General features: G+C 40.4%; 1 protein-coding gene across 6 annotated transcripts in view; it reads left to right on the top strand.

Annotated features, from left to right (window-relative positions):
- PLCB4 (phospholipase C beta 4) overlaps positions 1-23,413 on the top strand; it is a 187,242-nt gene that overhangs the window by 96,197 nt on the left and 67,632 nt on the right. For all 6 annotated transcript variants that reach the window (XM_017834556.1, XM_017834554.1, XM_017834555.1 and 3 more), the window contains 6 exons: positions 6,675-6,772; positions 8,627-8,707; positions 9,020-9,079; positions 10,319-10,462; positions 19,531-19,610; positions 20,169-20,222. In XM_017834556.1, coding sequence (XP_017690045.1) covers positions 6,689-6,772; positions 8,627-8,707; positions 9,020-9,079; positions 10,319-10,462; positions 19,531-19,610; positions 20,169-20,222 — 503 coding nt within the window. In that variant the 5' untranslated portion in view covers positions 6,675-6,688. The remainder of the gene's footprint in view (positions 1-6,674; positions 6,773-8,626; positions 8,708-9,019; positions 9,080-10,318; positions 10,463-19,530; positions 19,611-20,168; positions 20,223-23,413) is intronic.

Here is a 23,413-nt window from a genome sequence, read left to right as displayed (position 1 = left end):
GGGGGGCCCGGGGGGTGTCCGCGGGCACCGGAGCGGCTCAAAGCGAAGGCGTGTGCTCCCCACGCGGTGCCGGCCCTGCCGTCGGGACACGGAGAGCTGCTCTGCCACCAGGTGCCAGGGGAGCTGGAGGACCTGTCTGCCCTCCTTCTCCTTCTTCTCTCTTCCTGTGCCTCTGCTTCTCTTTCTCTGCTCCCTTCTTGATGTTCTGGGTAGGGTAAAGCCGGAGGGATTGGATTTTGGCTGGGTGTTGTGGATCAGTATGTGCTGGGTGGGTTCTGCGGTGGAATGCTTTGTCTGGATTGTGTGGTGCCCTTTGGAACTTTTGCCAAGTTCCCTTATATTTTCTCCCCTAAATCATCAGTAAAAGTGCCTCTTGGGAACAAGTGTGTGGCTTATTGTCTTGAGCTATCTCAAGATATTAAAGAACCCTATTATATATATTTTAAAGTAAAGTTCCTGGCTGAGCCCTTGAGCTTGCGGCCCCGGGCCAGAGTGTTACAATGCTGCTCTCCAAAAAAAAAAAAAAAAAAAGGATGGGTGGTAAATGCTCATGACAGATGATGAGATGTTTTGAATGAATGGGAAGGCTGGGGAGATCTGTAGACATTAACAAACTGCCTTAGGACAAAAAGAAAGACACGTAAGGAAGCTGGGAGGTCATGCTTGAGTCCTGTGTTTTATCCTAGGAATTCTGTCTGTTGGAAATCAATGGCTGTGATCTGAGGTGGTGACTGGACCACAGTTCAGACCTGGAGGCAGGACCGTCTCATTTCAGCAGTTGTTGTTTTCTGTGGTCAGCACCAGATACACTCATTTCTTAGCCCGGAGCAGAGCTTTGCAGGGGCAGCCTCCCTGAACTTGTGTGAAAAGCTGAAGAAGAGGTTGGTTTAGAACAGGCCACTCCTTGTTTTGGTCTAACCCCTCAGCTGCCCCTGCATGCCAGTGCATTCCAGCAATTAAAACGAAATGGAAAAGAAGACAGCATGGAAATTGAGAACGTTACTAGACGATACATGTTGAGGCGCCTGAGCTCTGTTTGTCTGTCTTTTGTTGTTCCTGGACCTCGTTTTGGGGAGAACTGTTTGAAGTTGCTTGTATTAGCTGTGGGAATAATGTGTTTAAAAATAACCTGCTGAAAAATCACTCTTTTTAAAAAAGGAAAAAAAAAAGAAGAAACCCAACAAACTTTGACTGTGGAAGAACCTGGAGAGCTGTGAAATCTTGGAATTGCTTTACAGTTTAGTGTGGATACTGCAGAAACTCAGCAGTGTGGCTCTCCCTTTTACTTTTTACATAGGATTCACACTGTAGTGGCTTTTATCTTCTTAAAACTTACTCTGAATTTTAAGTTCTAGTGTTGAAACCAAGGTTTTGTGTTTTAAGAAACACCCTGTCTCTGCATTTTGCATTCAGTAATACTGGTACATTTGTGACCAAATAAATTTGACATTGAGGAGTAAACGTACGAAGATCTGACTTTCCTCCTGTAAATCTCTAGAAACAATTCTAATATTTGAATATGAAAGTACTACAGGGCACTGTTAAAAAATGAAGGGGGCATTTTTATAAGTATTTCAGTGCTGCACTGCCTGTTTAGCTGTGGATAGCTGGTTCCTCACTCTAGTCCACAACTCTGCATGTAAACTAGCTGGACTGGGATGAACTCCATAAAAAAAAAAACAAAATATAGAGAAGTCTGCTGTTGTAGATCTGTTTGTCTTTTTTTTTTTTCTGACGAATCTTGTTTACCGAAGAGGAGTGGTGGTAAAGGATACATGTACTGCAAGAGGGAGGAGGAGTGGGAAACATATTAGTTTATTTTTTAAAAGATTGTTTCCTTGTATGTGTAAGGAAAACATATATTCCTGGGCAAGATTACTGAACTCAGCACAGTGTTGTGTGAGTGCTGCACTTCGCCCCTGGAACCCACACAGACTGTTAGTGGTGCAGGTTCAGGGCGTGTGATTCAAGCAGGTAGGTGGTAAAATGGCAAACACAGAGCGTGAAGCCTCCTCACTTCTCACTCAGCAAATAGGGATTCATTCCAGAGGCAAAAATAATAATTACTAAAAAAAAAAAAATTTACAGGTCCTGTTATGATATTTGAGGCTCAGGAAACTGCGGAAATTGTGAGTTTGTGTGTTTGAGACCTGGGGGGGGAATTGGTTCTAAGGAATACTGCTGTCCTTTCCAACAGAGTCTCAACATTGGCAGGATGTTTATGGGATCCAAGGAGTATCTTATCCATCATGCTAGCCAGCCCTGTGGGTTAGTTTAGAATATCACCTCTTTCCCCAAACATTTGTCTACTTTGTATTAACAGAATCCTTTCCTCCTCCTGTTCAGCCACACCTTGTCCTTCGTTTGGTCAAAGAATGAAAAACCCCAGGATTTATATTCTCCACATCCCAGATTTAGTGTAGTACAGCCAAGCTTACAAAAGAGGAGGACTATTGTGTTAAATAATGCTGTTCTGGATATGGTTAATTTGGTGTCCTCGCTCTTTGGGTACTCCAGGTGAATCAAAAGGTGCTTTTTTTCATGTGATCCAAATCATGTCTTCAGGTATAAATCAGTGGTGAAAGAAAGGGAGATAGCTCAAAGGGCATTTAACTACTGAATTTCACCTGCTTCTCCCCTGTGGTCATTGATTAAGTGCTGAGGTGTATTTTTTATGAGTGTTCTTTCTGCTTTTGTGAATGGTATGTATTCAGAGACGTTGTTATACTTTAAGAATGCTTAAATCAGTGAGAAGGTTTTGACTTTAAAGGCTGTTTGAAAATTTTCTGATTAAAATTTTGCTGTCTTTAAATTTAGTTCCTTAACCTTCTATCTCTCCCAGTTGAATCTTCACACATTTAATTGTTATTAAATTTCACTAAAGAGAGTAATTCTTGCAGTTCTCATCATAGTAGGCTATGTGCATGTGTATATTTGCAACCATATGAATGTTAGAGTGTCATGTTTGTTTGGGTTTGTTAGTTTGGATAGCTTTTTGCCTTTCACTGTCTTTGAACTGCTTAAAAATTGATGAAGATTAACAGAGGTCCAGAGAGTGACAGGGGAGTATTTTGTGTTTTATTTTGGTGTTCTTAAAAGCTAAGAGGGCTATGGAAAAATGGATTTTTGAGTGGGGTGTAAGAAATGTGAGAGACCGAAAAGAGCTTTTTAAGAGGCACAGAGAATTTTCTTCACCTTCTGCACAGCTGCCAAAGCATAGGGCTTAAAAATGTTGTTTGTTACAATTCCTCTGCCTCCTTGCTCCGTGTACTCAAGTCTTTCCCTCACACCTCATCTGTCTCAGTTCATCTGTAAACTGTGAGAGCAGAGCTAGAGCAGGGGTTGGTGAGATGGTAAATAACAACGAGCTCCAGTCCCTGAGACAGAACTTGATTGCTTGATAAATTATGAGCAATCAGGCGTGTTTTCTTGCAGCTAAATGCAAGGTTATGCAAATGAGAGGAAAGGCTGTAATTCTGGTTTGTGTGACAGAGGGTTGTGCTGGGTTCCTGTGTCCTGGTCCAGACCCCTTCCTTCAGAAAGGAGGCTGGAAACGTGGGAAGGGCTCAGCCTGGCTCCAAGGTTTGAAAAATGCGCATTGCAGCAGAAGCTGAGGAGCTCCATCTATTTAATTTATCAGCAATGAAGTAACAAGTTCATCACACTGAGTGAGTACCCAGACAAGGAGGAGATACCTGTAAAGGAGGGATTTTACAGAGCTCTATTTCTGTGACTTGGACGATGCACTCGGCCAAGTTCAAATTGGTAACGAAGTACATGTGTGTGGTGTTAAGGTAATTAGTCTTCCTAATGAAGTACATGTGTGTGGTGTTAAGGTAGTTAGTCTTCCTAATGAAGTACATGTGTGTGGTGTTAAGGTAGTTAGTCTTTCTGAGAGACAGGTGTCTGCTCAAGCACTCTTTACATCCAGGTTTCAGAGTGCCAGATGCTGGATAGAGTGTCAGGACGTGTCTTATACAGGAGTTCAAAGCTTGTAGGTTTTAAATCCGGATCTTCATGGGGTTCAGTGTCAGTAAAAAAGGGTAGGGGCCATGTGTATGGCCTAGGGACTGTGGAAGTGTGTTCTTTACAGTCTTAAAAGTGCCATCACATTTCTTATGTTTTAGCACAGAATGTGTCGGCTTTCCCCAGAAGGACTTCATGTGCTGGCAGCATTTATTGCTGCAAATACCTGTTGTATTTGAATTTACTCTTCTTTGTGGGAACATTCTGATAATAAAAGACATTTAAACATAAGGGAATGGTCAACAAGCCATAAAAATGTAGTGTTTATCATTTCAGTCATAGATACATGAAGCTTCCTTTGAAGGATATCTTTCCAAGACCTTTGAGGATTTGTTGTGTGGTGTGGGGTTCTGTTGGTTCTGCTTTCAACTTTGCCCGTAACAAAACCTGTAAAGTCAGAAAACACCTTCCTGAAAATGTGTTTCTCTAGTTGTAACTTTGCTCCAAGAACAAGCACTAAGTTTCCAAGTTGTTGTGATTATACTGAGCTACTGTGGGAAGTCTGTGAGCTGTACAGAACACGATGCCATCGTGCTACTGCAGTGGGGTGGCTGTCTTATTATCCAGCTTCCTTCATGAAATGAGGGAAAAGCAGCTCCATGCTGTTCTAAACTGGAAGAGATGTGAGAATTGTAAGTGTATTTACAAAAAACTAATAAAAATTCAGTCATTTGAAAGGATCTCAAAACATCTCATGGTGCTCATGAGGAAGATATTACGACTCATTTGCAGGACTGGCAAAAAGAAGAGGGAGCTTTTAATAAATACTAAGTGTAGCTGATCACTTCTCAGCCCTGGTTTCTTGTTCTCTGTTTTGTCCAAAGGAACTATTTATCAGGGGGAAAAAAAGTACAAATGAGTAGTCTTAAATATTGTTTTGCCTCTTTTTTTTTTAAAATCGAGAGTACAGATACATTTTTTGAACTGTTCATCCTGTCTGCAACGAAAGCGAACACTTAATGGTGACATATATATAAATTTCAAATTGCATTTTTGATTGTTATGGAGAACGAATTCATTTATCTTATTCCTAAGGCTTTGGAAACATGATATATGTATTTTTATACTCCTGTATCAATGACCAAAAAAGGGCAGGAAAAAGAGATGGGCATCGTGAAAATGTGCTTTGCATTTTTGAAGTAGTAAGGTTATTTTTCCAGTAGGAAATTATCAAAATAACTGTTCTTAAGACCAATGTTCTTTTTCTTGTTAGAACATTCTTTATGTGAATGAGACTAAGACAGAGAAGGGGGATACTACAAAATTCTTAAGCTTTTTTAAGCACTTGCATCTGTTCTGGATTTAAAGTTCAGTCCAGGTGGACATTTCTGTCTGAGAACGTTGTTACCTAATCACTAATATTTTAATTTAATGTACTATTCAGAGTTTTGGCAACACAAAAGCTACAGAGTTGGTTTGCATAGCAGAGATTGCACAGAGTGTCATGCTCTCCCTCGGGTTTTATGGATGCTTTTTATCCTTCTCACTTGGATATCCTTGCGTGGGCAGAGTGCCTGCGTTGCAGCGGAGCAGGAGCTGTGCTGGTCACACATAACCCTGCCCTGTGCCTCTGGAGACAGTCAGGAGGAGATGAACATTATCAGTTGGCAGGGGAGGGCTGGGACAGGCAGATGAGAACAGGGTAAGGCAGCAGCGTGTGGGGTCAGTGGTTGTGACTCTGTGCTGTGGTCACCCTCAGTATTCTGTCTCACGGAACGATTTCCTGCCAGCCGCGAGTCAGCCTTATCTTGCTGCTGCCAAGGGTATTTATTCCCTCCTTGTGCAAGACTTTCTGGTCGAGTGTATAAAAGAATAACCAAAATATGTGTGTCCTGGATGGCATTAGTAAGCAGGAACAATGCAGATACTCTTCATGTAAATTGAACTTCGGTATTTCAGAGGACACAGTTGGGGCATTTTCTGGTGTAAAGCAGCATAACCTAGGAGGCACCAAGGTGTTGAAAAGGATACTGGATAATTTGCTGGTCTTTGTTGCAAGGTCCATATGTTATGATTTCTCTGCTGTATTTCAAATTAACAATTTTGTTCACATTACTGAACTTACACAGGTGCAAAATGTAACTAGCTAACTTTATTTAATTCCCTGTATGTCTAAACAGGTTTTTTTCTCTATGAATTTTGACCCATATCTTTAGTTATGTATAAAATACCACTGAAAATACCCAGGACTTTATTTAATATAAATGGATTTTTGAAATACAGAACACAGAAGAAACGTGTTTTGCCTATGTAGCATACAATTTAGGATGTTAAGAAAAAGCACAAGCTGTTTGTGTAGCATCTGATGTAGTCCTGTAAAAAAAAAAAGGCACTTTTCTATGTTACAGCTTGTGGTATTCTGTGTCACCTAGAGCTTTGTTAATCCCAGCCTCATTACACTCTGGAAGTTACAGTGCAAGTGTTTTTCAAATAATTAAGTTCAGACACAGGTTTTACGAGTATTTTTCATTTTGAAGATATGAAACAAAAATACTCTTATGGGGAAAACTCTTGATTGGGAAACACACTGCGACTTATTAATATTTCTGTGTGAAAGGAAAAACTAGAACTCACTTTTTTCCTACATGGACTTTGAAATGCTCCTCTTAAAGGACATAATTGAACTCTGCTTTTTCATTCCATTTCAGGTTTTTCTTCTATCATGGCAAAACCTTATGAATTTAACTGGCAGAAGCCAGTTCCCTCTTTTATGCAAGATGGAGCTGTGTTTGATAGATATGAAGAGGTAAGAGGCCAGTTGCCTTTCATTTGCTATTCTCTTTTAAATATGCAGATGTGATAGAATATTTCATGGTTTGCTTTCATTGTACACAAAGAAACTTTCATTTTATCTGGTAATACCTCCAGAAATGTCTGTGGGGAGGCAATACCAACACACTTTATTGCTGTACAGTTTTTTGCTATTAAAAGAAACGGCTGTAAAATATATTTAATCCCTCTGATTTGAAATAAGGCCTGAGGAAGAAAAGGGGAGAATTGGATCAAAATATCTGTAACATGCATAAAACTCATCTTTGCAGATTCATAAAGCACATTATTGAACAAAGTGACTCTCCCATTTTTTGCACAGCTATCATATGGAGGGAGGGAGAATATATTGCTTTTTTTAATATATAAACTGAGGACCTGCATATCACAAGGGAAAATGAGAGAACACAGAACATTTATATTCTGATCCAAATGCACCATTTGAGATCTGGAGGGGTTTTATCTATTTCAGAAAATCAATCTGCACTCTATCTGAAATATGATTACTATGATCCCACTTTCAGCTGTGCTTTAATCCAAATTCATTAAAGGAAAGCAAAACAGGGCATTTTACAGAGCTGAAATAAAGTGCTGAGAAGTTTACCTTATACTCAGCATTGATGTGGTGATAAGAACAATTTTATCAGGGTCTATTTTTAATCTTGTTTGGACAGGAAATCTCTCTAAGTTGAAGGTATCTCTGTAAGTGCCTTCAGGGATATTAGTATTTGCTTCTTATCTTTTGAAATGTAAGTAAAAGGTATTTTTTATCAGGAGGCCTGCCAAGATAGGGATAGCTGGTTTACCCTGTATTTTCAGTTTTGTTGCTAGATAAACAAAGAAGATACCGATGGACATGGAATTCCTTAGAAAGGAGGTTCAGAAAAGCTTTATTTTCCTTCAGCAAATAAATGCTCAAGGAACAGCCCGTGAGGACACGTGAGGGGGTGTGGCCCACGTTTCTTCTTTGGCACCTTTGTTGTGAGACAGAAAAGAGATTTTAGTGCTCAAATTTTGGTGTGATGTCAAAAATACAGTTGGGAGCCTGGATTGCTTCCTCTTCTGCACACATGGCTGTCAGTTTTCAATTAAGGAAGTCAGGAAGTTCTGGATCCTTCTGTCCTTCGAGAAGTGATTGGTTCTGCACACTCCTTTCCTGCATTTGAGCTTAATTTATGATGCACTAATTGAGACTGGAGGTGTGTGGAGGAAATTTCTTCTTTAATTCAGCTAATCTGATTTTTTGCCTTGCCCAGTGTCTTTGGAATGCCATTCTTTCCTGATTTCTTCTGCAAATCAATGTCCTCCAAACTCTGCTTGTCCGATACTCTGGCCACAAATTGCTCACAGCATTAACACTGCCATAGTCTAACAGAAAAGTGCTTCCCAAATTCTGAATGTTAAAATGAAATGTGATCATTTGACCCTGAAGGAGGTATTGGCAAATTATGTATATTTTCACCTTTACGTGGTTTGAAAGCAGTTAATTTTCAATAATTTTTTTTAAAATTCCAATTCATTAAGGTTTTTTATTAGGTAAGAATCACTGCTTTTATTAAATAAAACATCTTCATAGTTGCAATGAAGTAGGAAAATACTAATTAAGTGCATCCAATTGTCTCAAGCATCAGCAAGAAGACAAATCATTAAAAATGATCTTTTTCTTTTTAAAGCCTGCCTCCCTCACTTTTGTTAGTTTGGGAATAGCAAATTCTGCAGGAAGGTATTTGGGAAGAAATGTAACAGTCTTTCTTTTATTTTTGAACAATAAATAAATTTATGATATTTGTCAAACTGTCTGAAATAATGGTCTGTGTTTTCTTTTCTATAGGAATCTTTTGTCTTTGAAAGCAACTGTCTCTTCCAAGTGGATGAATTTGGTTTTTTTCTGAGCTGGAAAAGTGAAGGAAAGGTATATTACAATTGTATCAGGAATATATATTGGATATTATTGCATTTGATTTATATTCTGGCTAGTTTTGAAACATCTAAAATACCGTGTTAGTTTATTTACAAAACTAGCCTTCATCCTATTTTTTTTTTTTTTTTAGAATTGACAGAAGTGAAATATTTAAGAGGAAAATAACAGATATTGAAGGGAAATATATTGTTTATATTGTTAACAGTGTTAACAAGCGAGATTCACTGTTTATTTTTGCTGCAATTCCTAGTGGAGCCGTGTCTCAACAGACCTTTGAACTTGCACCTATTTTTATCATTTCAGGAAGGACAGGTATTAGAATGCTCCCTGATCAACAGTGTTCGTTTTGGAGCTGTACCAAAGGTACTCTGTGGTTTATACTCTTCATTTAAACAACAGATATTTAAACTGAAGGTGAAATACGGGATGACATTCATTTCTTCAAATAATATCAGCAACACAGTTTTTTATTTTGTAACCTCGATCTAAAATGTTAAGTTTTGAATTAATTTGCTGCGCTTGCAGCAGGAAGGTTCAGTTGTCCGGTCTTTCTGAAGTAGTGCAGGGTTCAGGATGAGGGGAAAGCTGAACAACAGACATTAGGAGCACATATCAGGAGTTTTTAATTACTTTGTAACAATGTATTGTGATACTTGTTTTACAGATCTGGAAAAAAATGTTTCATTTTCCAAATTTTGTTCCTATCTGTTTAAAATTTGTTTTATCTTCTTGCACCGTTGACACAAAACACAGGAAGTTGTTTGCATCCTTCTTTATGCAGTTAAATGGTCTGAGAGGGCAGCTGGTCACAGTCTGCCTTTTTGAAGAGTATCAACAGAAGTACTTGCTAGGAATTCTGGAGGAACCCAAAACTTTGGGAATATCCTCAGTGGTATTCTTCAGAAGGAGTACTTAGGATTTTCTGCAGTGAATTGTGGCCCTCCCTCCTCCAGGCCTTTAGTTTAGAAGATTTGTTGGGACTGTACATTTCCACTTCCACGTGTTAAGTGGTTTTGTGGTAACTGTAGATAACTATCTCTTAATGATTCTCTTGGGAATGCACAGAATAAGATCCCTCCCCCGTAGAGGAGGGGCATGAGAAGGGGTGTTGCAGACAACCCATGAGCTGACAGCCATGCCAATATGCTTCAGACTTCAGCTCTGTCTTTACCTAAGGAATTTACTCTTTAAAAAAATAAACCCATTAAATCTCTAGTCCTTGACCTGCAGCAGACACCAGCTTGTATGACATGNAACAGCCAAGAAGTCACAGAGATCATAACTCTCAGGAACTATGGACTTAACTAGATTGGAATAATTAACTTAAGAGATTAATACTGCTCCTCTGTTTCCGGTCCTTGGAGTGATTAATTTTTCTTTTTCGTGATGAAAACATGAGTTCTCACAGTCGTGTTCCCAGCTGTTAAAATAGACCGTTTTCCAGGTTTACACACAGTGTTTCGAAGTGAAAGCACTCCTTTGTTATGACTGGCAAAGGTTTAAAGGTGTAAATGCATATGGAGATGAAAATGCATCTTTGCCATAGTGCACTGCGTACCAGAAATGTGGCAGCTGTAACAAGGTGTTTATTCTGTTTCACAGGATCCCAAAATACTGACCGCGCTTGAGGCCGTTGGAAAGTCAGAAAACGAGCTGGAAGGACGGATAGTGTGTGTTTGCAGTGGCATAGACCTGGTGAACATCAGCTTCACTTACATGGTAGCAGAAAACACAGAAGTAGCCAAGGTATTTCACAATTAAACAGTGGGGGGGAGTTAAAAATAAAAGAAGAGCTCATCACCAGTGCTCACTTGTTTTTCCTAAGTCTGCCTGCTTGGCTGACTGAAATACCTGGCTTATTGTCTGCTGCCTCACTCTTTGGAAAGACAGCAAACATCCATTTGGAGCACTCTGTGACATGTCTGCGTGCCATGGTGAAAGGAAACAGTGGGTTTATCAGCCTCTCTGTGCACGGCAATTTATCAAAATTAGGTACTGAGACCAGCAAATATAAGACAGATGATTCCTTCAGCTGTTGAGTATCTCCGTGTGGGGCTTGTCCAGCAGACTATGTGACAGTTATCCCTCTGTCACAGGGATGCTGAAGGGAAGTGCAGTGACTTCCATATTCCTGGTGGGTGGAGTTCAACCCTCCAAAATTCTGTTCAGCGATAACCTGATTGTATTGTGTGGTTCATATTATTAGAAAGGACAAAGGCAGGAAAGAAAATTCTCTGCAGTTAAGGGGATCCCAGTGTACCCAGGTTCTTTTCTGTTTCCCGTTGGCATGGAACAGTCCTAAGGAAACAATGGCACTTTTTTACACGTCATCTTTCCTGAGAGCTTTAGATTGCAGTTCACAATGCAAGTTGTGGGGCTCCACCTGTCCTGGTACTCGAGCTGTCTGCTGTAAACTGCTCTGAGAAACCTGATCCAGAGTGCTGATAGTACCTTAGATTCAGACATTCAAGGGATTTTAAAAATACACATTCTTTGATTTTCCTTTCTGATTGTATGTGTTCAATTTAGGATTACAATCAGTTTTGCCTGTGAGATATAAATATTGAATAGTGATCAGTGACACACACCTGCTTTAAAACTTTCTTCTGAATGGAGCATCACTAAATCCCTTGGCAGACCTGCTCGATCCTTCGTTGCTTTGGATCCATACCTTTGGAAACACTTGGCAATACTGAGTGAACTCCATGATAGGAGAAATACTTGTATAACTTCCATGGGTACACTAAATTGGTTTTATTGTGTGTATTTTCAGCAGGCTTTCAGGGAAATAACGTGCCACAATTATGTTTTGAAAACATTGGAGAGGCAAAGAAAAGGATATGTTGGCAACATTCAGTTTTATACTTAACCCAACAGTGTCTCTGATTTAATCTGAAAACAGAAAGTTGCAGTTAAGTTTCTCAGCCACCTTAGATCTCAATAGGCTGTATTAGACTAATTGGTTTGTGAGAATGTTGGCCAGTTACACAGACTGTCACAGGAGATGAGCTAATTACCCTGCTGAAAAGATCTATTGCTTCATTAACAGCCAAGTTGCCTACCAAAAATGGTGTGTAATGCTGCAGTCCGCCTGTGGGGAGGCTCTGAGAGGCCCATATATGTGAGAGTCCTGCATTTGGGAGCCTTCCCACCAAAATATATATCCAGAACTGTCAGCAATGATGATCCACCTGATCTGATCTGATATGTTTGAGGCACGAGGGAGAGGATAAAGCACATCAAGCCAAAAAAATCAATGTAGGGCTTTCTAAGTTACCTTCGCTGAGTAATTTGGTCTGTACTGTATTGGCTTTTCATATAGGGTAAGTACATCAATTTGCTACTGCAGTTCTGTGGTAAAATAAGATTTTCTAGGAGTTATCTGCACATAGAGCTGTTCCTACTTAATTCTTCCTGTTTTGTTCGTGAGAAAACATCTTTCTTCTGCGACACAGTAAATCTCTTCTTGGAGAAATAAGCCTTTGCATGGTGTTAAGTAGCTATGCAGCTTTTATGCAGCAGTTTGAAATAGGCCTTGATTTAATCCATGTTCAAATGTAAGCCCCTCTTTTGAAATAACAGAGGCAAGATTTTGGAGAAAAAGGGGCAGTGATTGTAGGTTTAGCAACCCGGATACGTGTAAGGGGTGCACCTGGTTTCTGCTGTGCCTGCCCTGTTGCCATGAGGAAGGTGAACATTACTTGCTGCAGATCTTCTGTCCCTTCCTCAGATAAACCAAGGCCTGGATTGGTCAGTACCTGATTGGGATGCTTTAAAACAAGGGAATTGAGTGGCAAATCCCAACGCAAAAGCTCAGAACATTTCTGCCTAGAAAGAGGACAAAAGGGAATTCTGCTTCTGTAGATAGTAATTTACAATTGGAAAAGAAGTAATTGTTCCTCCCTGAAGGCTGGATTTATAATGGAACTGAGAAACCATGACAAAGAAGAAAATTAATTCAAGTTCCTGGCTTCTTCAGGCTATCCATGCAAGGAATGGTGTCATTGGGGGGCAGGTTCTGCCAGGATGGGGCAGCAGAGTGTGGGCAGTCCCTTGAGGTGCCCCAGCTGTGGCAGGTGGGCACGCACAGAGCTGCTGCCTGCTGTGGGCAGTGCTGAACCCTCCCCATCACGGGCTGGCAGTTGTCTTCTGTCATCAGCTCTGCAGTGGGGCAGCCCCACGTTCCTCTGCCCCTTGTGCCAGTGTACTCAGCAGGTCTGGCCAAGGCATTGCTGAGCTCCAAGTACAGCTATTCCAACAACAAGAGCGTGTTTATTATCCCTCCACTTGTCTCCAAGCTCCAACTCTGGTATTTACACTCTATCTACTTAAATTTTATTGGTGTTTTCAGCTGAGAAATTGGTTTTCATTTCCACTCTTAAAACAGCCACAAAATAGGGTGTACTCTGTCTCTGATTGCAAGCAGCTGTCGTGGTCCACTCCTAAGGCAGCTCCACTGTGGCAGCAGAGAGTGACTGTAAAAGGTGGAATTTAAAACCTGATGTTTGGAATCCTGATTAAATCAGGTTGTATAAATTACCCTGAGCTAAAATTAAAACACACACACACACATATGGGAGGTGTGAGCCTATGTGTGTATTTTTCTTTTTTACTTCCCAGATGGACTTGCTGTGACCCAGTAATCGGATGATCTGTTTTCCTCAGTCCAGGACATTTGAAAAGGCCTGTGGGTATTTAGGGGGGAATTTCCTTAGTGCAGAAGTGATGTAGTGCTGATGTGAGGTTTAGCCCATGGCATGCAGGCTGCCTATCCAAAAATGGCACAAGTCCAGTAAAGCTGTTGTACTTCAGCGATCCAGAATATGGATCTCTTGTCTTCTTTGCTCATCCACTTTGGCAATGCATTAAGGAGTTTAACTTAATAGATTAACCTAAGTCAGGTTTTTTAACATTATGTAATATTTACAAATATCGGGGGTAAATTTGTCCTGACAGTTTTTCTTTCCCAGATCCAGCTGTGTTGTTGGAAAGGACCATCTCTCCAGCTGATGGGTTTTGCCCTTCTGCCAGAAAGTATTGTTCCCCCTGCCCTGCTGGCAGAGGGCTTCATGGGAACACTCCTAATTCAAAGAGCCATAATGTTAGGCTCATGTCACATATTCAGGGGCAAAGCTTACAATAGTGTTTAAGATAATCTGGCTCTGGGAAGTGCTGATTCACACAATTCCTCTGGCAGTGGGTCGGGATGGGAGCAGCCATAGATGTAAAACAGATTGGTTTTACAGTTTTGATTAGATTTGATAGAAAATAGGTATTTTCTTCAGGTGTGTTACTGAGACAGTGATTCACACACTGATGGCTTAACCTGTGAGGCACCAGGATGAACAAACAGCATGTGCAGAAATGCTGTATTACTCACATGCTGGCAAACAACATAAAGGTAAATGCAGGCTTTATCATGCAGCTCATAATATTTATGGCATGGAAGACGACTGCAGCTGAAAAACATTTCATTTTGACATTCTTAAACTTTCTCAGCTTTTCAGTGGGAATGATATTTTTAATTTTTCTTTTTTTTTTTTTTCAATTTGTTTAAAATGGTTAAGTGGACCGTTATGGTTTTGGTGAGATGAAGCACTCCAGGATCATCGGTTTTGTGGGTGTTTCTATCTGGTTCTTCTTGAGTTACAGAAAAATTGTGTTTCATAGAATCATAGAATGGTTTGGGTTGGAAGGGACCTTAAACACCACCCAATTCCAACCCCTGCCATGGACAGGGAACCTTCCACTAGAGCAGGTTGCTCAGAGCCCTATCCAGCCTGACCTGATTGACCTGGATTTTTTTTCCCCACAAAACAAGCTATTAAGTATTTGCCCAAATCATATTGTTAAGAGGGCAGATAGGAGGTAGCAGAAGATCCCTATGGGAATATGCCACAAATACATTACAGAAAAGTTCTATTTTCCTATAGCTTTGGTTTGTTTTGGTGTTTTGAAGCAAAACTTTCCAAGAAACCTGCAAAACATGCTTGAGCAGAACTCCAGAAGCCTACTGCTGTTCTCTGTGTCCCTCTGTGTTAGTATGTATGTAATAGTTAGTATGTATGGCTTATGTCTCAAAGCCATACTGTGATAAATAGTTCTAAATCATGACTATCTTAACTATATGACCACAGCTTACCTATTTAGGTAGCCCTGTGCCACGTATGTAATACCACATTCTCTAGAGAGATCTTCATATTCCATCCAGCACTTCAGTGTCAGTGATTTCCATGTGCTTTTCTGCCTTTTGGTTTTCTTTCTTGGCTATGCCACTGCAGAATTATCAGTAAATTGAAAACTTTAGCCCTGGTTTTCTCTAGCCAGGAGGTGGATTTCACTGTGTAAAGCTCCACTATGTTTTTCTTAGTTTGCATACAAAAGCAACCAAAGTGATTCTTCCAGCCACTTTCAGAGTTAGACCCCTCCAGTGCTGGGAAAGCAGTTCCAGGGTGGAAAGCTTTGTTGAAGTGTGGTAGCAGTCTGGACACATCAGGCAACTCCCAGTACAGAGTGTGCAAGCCTCACCTTTCCTGATGGAATACTTGAAAGTCAGAAGAACTCCTTTCATCTCTGTGCCAGAATTTTCACAGCAACATCCTTCAGGTCTGCACTGCAGTTGGTCAGGTAGGGAATAGGTTTGGCACTGTCACTGACTGGCATGAGAGGAAAGGGAATTTTCATGGAACAGAAATGAGTCCTGAGACATCTGCATTGAGGGAAGAGGGACATCTGCTGGTCATGGTGCCGCTGGATGAGGGCGAGTGCCAGGGAGTCCTGCCAGCCCCCAGCTGGCTTGGGAAGAGGTGGGAAACACGGATCTATTCTCCCTGGGCTCCCTGAACCCTCCAGCTGTCAAGCCCTTGCCTCTGACAGCCAGTCATAGGCACTGAATACCAAAATCGGAGGGCAATGCCTCCTTGCCTCCCTGGCTTTCCTGATGTGTGAAATAACTCTGGAGAGACTGCACTGAAAAAGTGAAGGTGAAACCTCCAGAGGCCTGGATGATACCGACCTCATCAGTAAATAATCCGTGCATGACCTTGTCTAGAATTTCATGAGCTGTAGGTTATGGTGATTTTTAACCTTTCATAAGTTTTGTTCTTTTTAACCCCCCCTAAATGAAAGGTTGATGGCTAAAAGAGGGTTGAAAGGCCAAACTTACTCATGCACCCTGCCACTGCTGCCTGTGTTTCATCGATGAACCTTAGGTAATGCAGGGTCACTAAGTGCCTCAGAAGCATTTGAGTGCTACAGCAAAAGCTGAGAGAGTGTTTCTTCAGTCAATTTTTCATGTACTTTCTCCTTCTAGAGATGCTTGACAGTGTTTGATCTTGTTAGAGAAAAACAACACAGGCTGCTTATTCCAACCTGCAGCGTAGATTTTGGCCTCTTGTGTCAGCCTGAGGGTCTGAACTTAAGGTGTGCTTGTGTTTGGTTTTGTTTCTTTTCATGATTGTTGTTTTTCTAGGATTAGATAGCAGGGCTCAGATTCCTCTATGAATCTGGAATAATATTTGTATATAGGGAGCCACTCAGGAGTTACATTGACAGATGAAAGGTACTGAACCATATTTTGAAAATTGGAAAATGCTCAGCACTAGCATCAATAAGAATCCAATGTACCCTGATTTCTATCAAAAACATTTTGTACTTTCTGTAAGACCCAAGTGAACTGTTTCCTATCTACCTGAGAATTTCATCTTGTTACAGGATTTTCCTTCTTTGCAGAGATAGTGATTTGAAAATGCTGAGCGTGAAAGAAGAGAACTGAGGATCTTTATCCTTGTCACTTACATAAATTTACAGATCTTTCAGCTTCATCTGTAAAATAAGAAGTGCTATCATAGCATATAAGGAAGGTTGCTGCTGAATACTTCATAGTGTGTTAGCTGAGAGAAATCTGATCTCTTCTTTCATCCTTCCTGCAAGGTCATCAGACAAGTGTACATTAAATCTGGGAATGGTATATTGTCAGGAAAGCAATATATTGCCAGCTTGACATTGAATTTTGTGCCTATCCGTGCACTGGATCACAGTGCCTTAGAAGTGATTATGAAGATAGTTGTTATTTGGAGACTAGTCTGGCTCAGAAGGACAAAAAATCTGTGTGTTTTGAACGTGTTGTTGAATTTGTTTGTTGCTGTATTCCTGGTTAATTTGGGGCCAGCTGATAACCGTGGGCAATATCTGATGAAACGCCCCAGAACCTGCTTTAACCCCAAAATGAAGGGCAAGCAACCAGATGCTTCCTTGTGGTGCAGCAGTGTGGGGTGGAACAGATGGGCAGACGTGTCTGTGGAACTGTCATGTCTTGCCCAGGGGACATCACACCGATGTGAAGATGATTCAGAGATGGACGGAGGCTCTTAGTTGGCTCCCTTGGTGCCAGCAGGGGTGTGATGCTTTTGTGGCTTGTCAGCGTTTGGCTGTAGATTTGTGCTCTTTTGCTGTAAGGGAGTGGAGTTCCTGGTTTGGCATCTCTATCAGGAAAGGGCATTAACACTGAAAAAAAGATTAGGGAGGCCTCCAAAGTGGGAATCATCGGGACAACTCCTGCAAAAATACCACTTGGTAAGTGGTTAGTGTATTGATTTCTCTTTCTACTTGTGAAGTGTTCCTTTTGGCAGCTTCTCTTGATGTACAGAAGTAACTTCAGAGCTGAGTGCAGGGTAACCTTACTTTGAAATGTTAGTTTTTGTTATGTCTGGTGTAGTTGTAATCCATTGCCTTCAAATCAGAATGGATCTGTAGGTGTTTGTTTCTGGTTGAAATGGTGATATCATCAGTACTGCGTCAGTGGTGGCTTTTGGTAGGAAAAAAGAAAAAGATTGAAGCTTATTCACAGCATCCATTTTGTGTAATTTAATTTTGCAAAGGTTTTTTTGTTTGCAGTGCCTGTGCCGTTGTTCTGTTATGGATCAGTGCTGAAAGGTGGAGGAGTTTGGAAGGGACTGGAGACTAATCAGGAGGATAAATGTTTGTATACGTGTGACAGTGTTAATGCAGCAGCAATGTTACATTTTACTGATTTAAATAAAAACAAAACAACCCAAACAAAAACCCCAAACCCAAACAAACCACAGAACCCCAAATGTAGGTAGTTAATGATGAATTTTGACAGTTCTAGGAAATTGAAATCTATGTAAGACTTGTTGAGGCATTTACCCTGAAATTATCACCAGCTCTATTCCTTTATCATCTGAGGTGAGAGAACATTTGTTGGAAAAGATAAGTGTTTCCTATATCTGTCAGTGGTTTCTAGTTATATCAGCTCCAATAAATAATATTATCTTGCCCCATGAACCTTGCTTTCTTTATCTTCCTTTGGCAGTACCCTCATCCTCTGACTACTGTCATTGTACTCATGCAGTTGGAAAAATAGAGATGGGAGGTCAGACTGTTCCTGGTTGTTTTCAAGCACAAAAACACACCTAAGAAACCCCAAATACTAGCTTTTCTCATAAGTCAGACTTCTATTTTCAAATGATTCTCAGATTCACTATTAGAATGCATATTTTATGCAGTACTTATTTAAAAGATCATTTTAAAAAGATTAATTAAAAAATGAATGTGGCTACTTTTCCTGAAACAAAATAGATTTAGTGTGTCACGAGTACAAGGATCTGCTTAAGTGTGTTTGTCTCTTGAAGTGTCACCTTAGACCTTGTTTTAGCCCACAAGGATTTGCTGCCTGCAGTTTACAGTGTGCCATTTCCCAAAGACATTAGTATTCCTCCAATATAAATCATGATTTTTTCCATCTGTATTGCAGATGTACAGCACTCATTCATGAAAAGAAAAATACACGCATCTGCATCTATTTATAAGTGTCAAATTCTGGATCCTGCCCAAGTCAGTTCAAGCTGCATGCACAGAATTTGGCCAGAAGCAAAAAGCTTCTTTATTCACAAGGTTAATGTTTAGCAGTGGACCAAAGCCCATCTCAGTTCCACCAGTGTAAATTATCTGTTGAGTAATCCTAGTGTTACAATGGCATAATTGAGATTGAGCTTGGCTTGTAGTGCTGTCATTTTTTTCCCCTTCCTGTAGCTTTATCCTGCCAGGAATTCTTGCTGCAATCAATGAGTGTTCATGTTAGGGCCTAATCCTTAAAGCTGCTTCTGTACACTACTGCAAAGTCTAGGTGCAGGCTATAGTAGAAAAATGGATCCATAAAAATGGAATTACATAAGTGAGTGCTGTAATGCTGCTGTTGGCTGAAAGCCATCCCAGTGATTATGGGAATGTTGTGCTTTTTAAGGATGAAAGCAAGCAAGCAAGCAGGACTTGAATATGTAACAGAGTGTTAGATGATGTTGGTGTCACACAGCAATTATTGTGCCTCTGGCTTGTTATTAGGTTGTTTCATTCCTTTTCTAAAGCTGGACCAGTTGAATATCTCATCAGATATTACATCATGTTGCTTACTACTAGCTGATATTGCTCCCTGCTGCTGAAAGGGAGGCAAATGTTTATATAGGCTATAAATAGAGGGCTTAATAAATCAATCACTGGACCACTCGCCTTGGCTGGCAATAAACTGATTTAAGAGCACCACTGATGCTCCACGCAGTATTTGGGAGAATGGAAAGCACAGTCACTTTGTTTGGGGAAGGATGAAATGGTAATGGGTAAAGTTTGGCTGGACTTTTCCATGGTATAGGCTGTGAAGTGGGCAGGTTTTTTCCTCGACACAAGTTATCAACATTATCCATAGCTCCAATGAAGAGCCTTCCCCCAGGAAAAGCTTTCATACTTCTTCCCTCTCCCTTTTTCCTAATTTGGTGTTTCTGTATTTTCCTGTTTTTCAGCAATGGGTAGAAGGGCTTGGATCCATCATCCACAACTTTAGAGCTAACAATGTCAGTCCAATGACATGTCTCAAAAAACAGTAAGTTACTTTCTTTCCTTCCCCTTCTCCTTTATTTTTCTGTATTTTCCTTTTTAGAATTGAAAAAAAAATTGGTTTTCATACTTCAACATTTACAATCACAGAACAGTGTAATAAAGAAAATTGTGTTAAATTACTTAGGAGTTTGTCTTTCATTGAGACCAAAGAAGTCTCAAGGCTATATCTGGCACCTGCCCAGTAGAAATTATAAAAGAATTTATAACTGTTCATTTGATTTACTGTTTTGTATGTTTTAATTATTGTCTAGTTTGTTCTTTCCTTGATGCATATGCAAGGGAAACCCCAGGAGACTTTCTTGTCTTCACACTTGTCTTAATTGCTGTACTGATTTTTTTTTTGTGCTGCTTTTTGCCTTCACATTTGATGAAACTGCTCTGCCTCAGGCACTAAGAGGTTACAGAAAAATGTTCTTTCTATGGAACAATTATTTTTTTGTACTCATTTCACGGACAGGGCAATAATATTAGGCTAAACCTTAGTATCTAAATCCCAATTTTAATAAATAGTATTTTAAAAGCATTTCATTCTTAATTTCAGCTGGATGAAGTTGGCCTTCCTAACAAACACAAATGGGAAAATTCCAGTTCGGAGGTAAGCACAACTGGGAGTTCCAGCTGTTGTCAGGTACTGATTGTATAATGTTAATAAAATTCTGTGACTTCATAGTGCAATGTAATATCAATTATTACTAATGCATATGTAAGAGTAAGTACACAACTAGACACTCTTAGCTGACCTCCTCAGTAAATTAGGCAGCTCTTCTTATCAGCCTAATTGAGGTTTTTTGTAGTCCATTGTAATGAAAAGTTCCTGTAATTCAAAATCACTTAGAGCATCAGATTTTTCATCTTAAAACTCTGGGATGGATTTTTCAGTTGTAAAATTTCATAAAATCCTTTTAAAAAGAACCATAAAAGCTTTCAGGCCAGTTAAGTAGAGGACAAAAAGGTACATTTTAAAATGTTCCTTGTAAAAGAGACATAACTCTGCCAAAAATACTTCTGCTTTTATAGGAACCCCCCAGATAATATTTGGTTTTCTGCACATGGTAAATGAACTGTTGGGTTAGTTGTTTTGAGTAACAGCAAAGCTGGAACAGTGTATTTCTTTCTGTACAGCTATTAACTATTACAGATTACTGATTTTCAGTCCTCTCTGGCCAGGCAGCAGTTCTCCCCCCTCCTGCTCTAGAAATTAATTCTTGCTGATACACTGAGCTGCTTTTCTCTTTATGTAGCACATGAAAACCACATTTTTGGGGCATGCTGTTTTCTCATAAGTAGAAACTCGCAGAAGGGAGCAAGAAAAGAGGCCTTTGTAAGATAAACCTCACACAACAGGGTTTTTATCAAGGGAGAAAAAGAGGATTTTGCATCCATAGAATCTGCAGAAAGACAATGGGCCTGCCAAGTGCTTTCCAGGTTTCTGTAGCCTCATGACTCAGGTGACACCTTGAAGGTGCTAAGGCTGCTTCAGTGTATTAATCTTCCAAACTCAGCTGCCATAAAACACCTTCTGTGCACATGTCCCATGAGGAATATCAACTGGAGGGCAATGACGAGGGAACAATGCTACAGGGACAAATTAATTTTCAAGACTTTGGAGCTTTATGCCTGTGTTTGAACACAGAGCTCTATTCCTCGGCATGAATTTAGGGTTTGCTAGCTTGTCTGAAACTGTTTCAGCCTTTAAATATTTTACATCACATTTAGTGAGGCATAAATTCCCTCCATTGTGCTGCAGCACCCTGATTTATGTATGCAGAGAAGTCTGCCTGGTGCTGAAGATGGACCAGTCCACTGGTTCCAGTGTATTAAATCTTTAAATTCAAATTTGCAGTGTTTCCAGGCCGACATAAATCGGCCTCTAGCAGCTTAATTTATTGCAAAAGTAGTTTGCTTGTAGTTTTGCAAGGGATCTGCTCTTCCATGAAACTGAATCTCCTTTAAATCTAGAGGCTCCAAGGAACGCGTTATGTTGGTGTGGGTAAAAGGTGGGAATGTTTTGGGGCTCATCCAGGGAGCACTGTATTGCCCACTGAAAGGACTGGGAGAGGTGTCAGTGAGGAGTGTGAATGGAGGAAGGAAAAATCAGTCTGCTCTGCAGGAAAAGAGGGTGAATCATGGGAGAGCCAGGAGATGGGCCTGATCCAGCAATGAAGTGGGACACAGACACCCAGGTGTCCCAGCACTGGGCAACATGGAATGTGGGGGAATTCGCTGCTTCCCACTTCTTCCCACAAACACTTAGTGTGGAAAAGGAGCATGGAGAGATAAAAAAGGGAACAGAAGGAGAGCTGGATGGGTGAGGAGAGGGATGTGTAAGAGGAAGGCAAGCTGGGAAGTGCTGGGAAATGAGAGCTGAATGGCTCTGCTGTGCAAGGGGCACCAAGTTTACCTAAACCTCCCTCTCAGTAGCTCTTCCACTGCTCTAAACCACTGATGCTTCCCTTCCAACTGACCCTTCCCTTTTACCTGTTTTTAAATCCAGTGTTGTCTGGACAGCCCTGTTTCCTCAACCTCCACCTCCTGCTGATGCTCAGGGGAGTCCTGTAGCAGTTGCTGTAGCTCTGGGGACACAGAGGGGAAGGAAGGTTTCTCTCTCAGAAACAGAATACCCAGCAGCTCTGTTCAGCTGTAGGAATGTATCACAATATCCACCTGTAGTTATTTTTACACAGAACTGCTGTAAAACGCCAAGGGGGGGAAAAAAATCTCACTTGCAGAATCAGAGCTCCTTGCATTTCTTAAGTTTAAAACATATTTTTGCAACCAGCATGTTGGTCATAGGGAACGATGAGCCTCGGGAAGGTGAAAATCCCAGGGCTCTTGGTGGTGAATGGCGTAAATGTTCATGACTCCTCATTGGGACAGTTGGAAGTTGCAAAGTCACAAAGATTTTTCTCAATTATTTTTGATTTTTTAATGTACTCTGGGGTGTATAACTGTTGCTAGCAAGCTACTGCATCTGAGAGAGAAGAAATTCTGGCAGTTAGCAGTGTGAAAACCTTAGGAGAGTAGCAGTTTTGCCTTTTGGGCTTCAATAAGTTTTAGCAGTCTGAGTCTAGAATTACATCTACAGCTCTTATGAGGACAGGGCATTTGTAAGATATTTTGTATTTTCAGGTTTTAATGCTACTGTAAGTGATGACTAAAAAGGTCAGCCTTTGTTAAAAAAAAAATCCACTTGGTTTCTGCAGCTTTCTCTTGGCAGAAAATGGATTTTCTACATGTGCAAGTTGTACCTGCTCAGCAAGGGCCTGTTTAGAAATTAGCTCTGCTCAATTTATGCTTATCCCTTTGTATAACTACGTTTAAAAGGATTTAAGCAAATACAGCTTCTAACTGTGAAAATATATATACAAAAAAAAAAAAGAAGACAAAGCTAAACTATGACAAATGAGGCTTAAATCTGTTTTACAGCAGTTTAGTTAAGTTAATTTGCAAGTAGAGTTTTTTTGTAAGTATGTTTCCTATTGATTACTCCAGAGTACCTGGAAGGGATAAGTTTTAGTACTTCCATGTTGGTTGGAAATCAAAGATAGAGAATTTCTCCTACAGTGTAGGCAGGGGTCCTTCCAGTTCAAGCCAAGCTGATAAATAAGTTGGAGCCACGGAAGAAGATTGATTTCAACAGTTTGTGTTGGCTTGATTTTTGAAGTAATGGTTGGAAAGTCACGAAGGTCTGAAGAAACCAAGTCATTTAATCCATCAACAAGCACGATACATTTGTACTCCTCAGTTCCAGAGTTGGGAAGTATTTTAAATATTTATGAGGAAGTA

Source organism: Lepidothrix coronata, unplaced genomic scaffold, assembly GCF_001604755.1.
Source record: "Lepidothrix coronata isolate B3197 unplaced genomic scaffold, Lepidothrix_coronata-1.0 Scaffold234, whole genome shotgun sequence".
In the NCBI taxonomy this organism is placed as follows: domain Eukaryota; kingdom Metazoa; phylum Chordata; class Aves; order Passeriformes; family Pipridae; genus Lepidothrix; species Lepidothrix coronata.
This window is presented reverse-complemented; position numbering and strand designations above follow the sequence as displayed.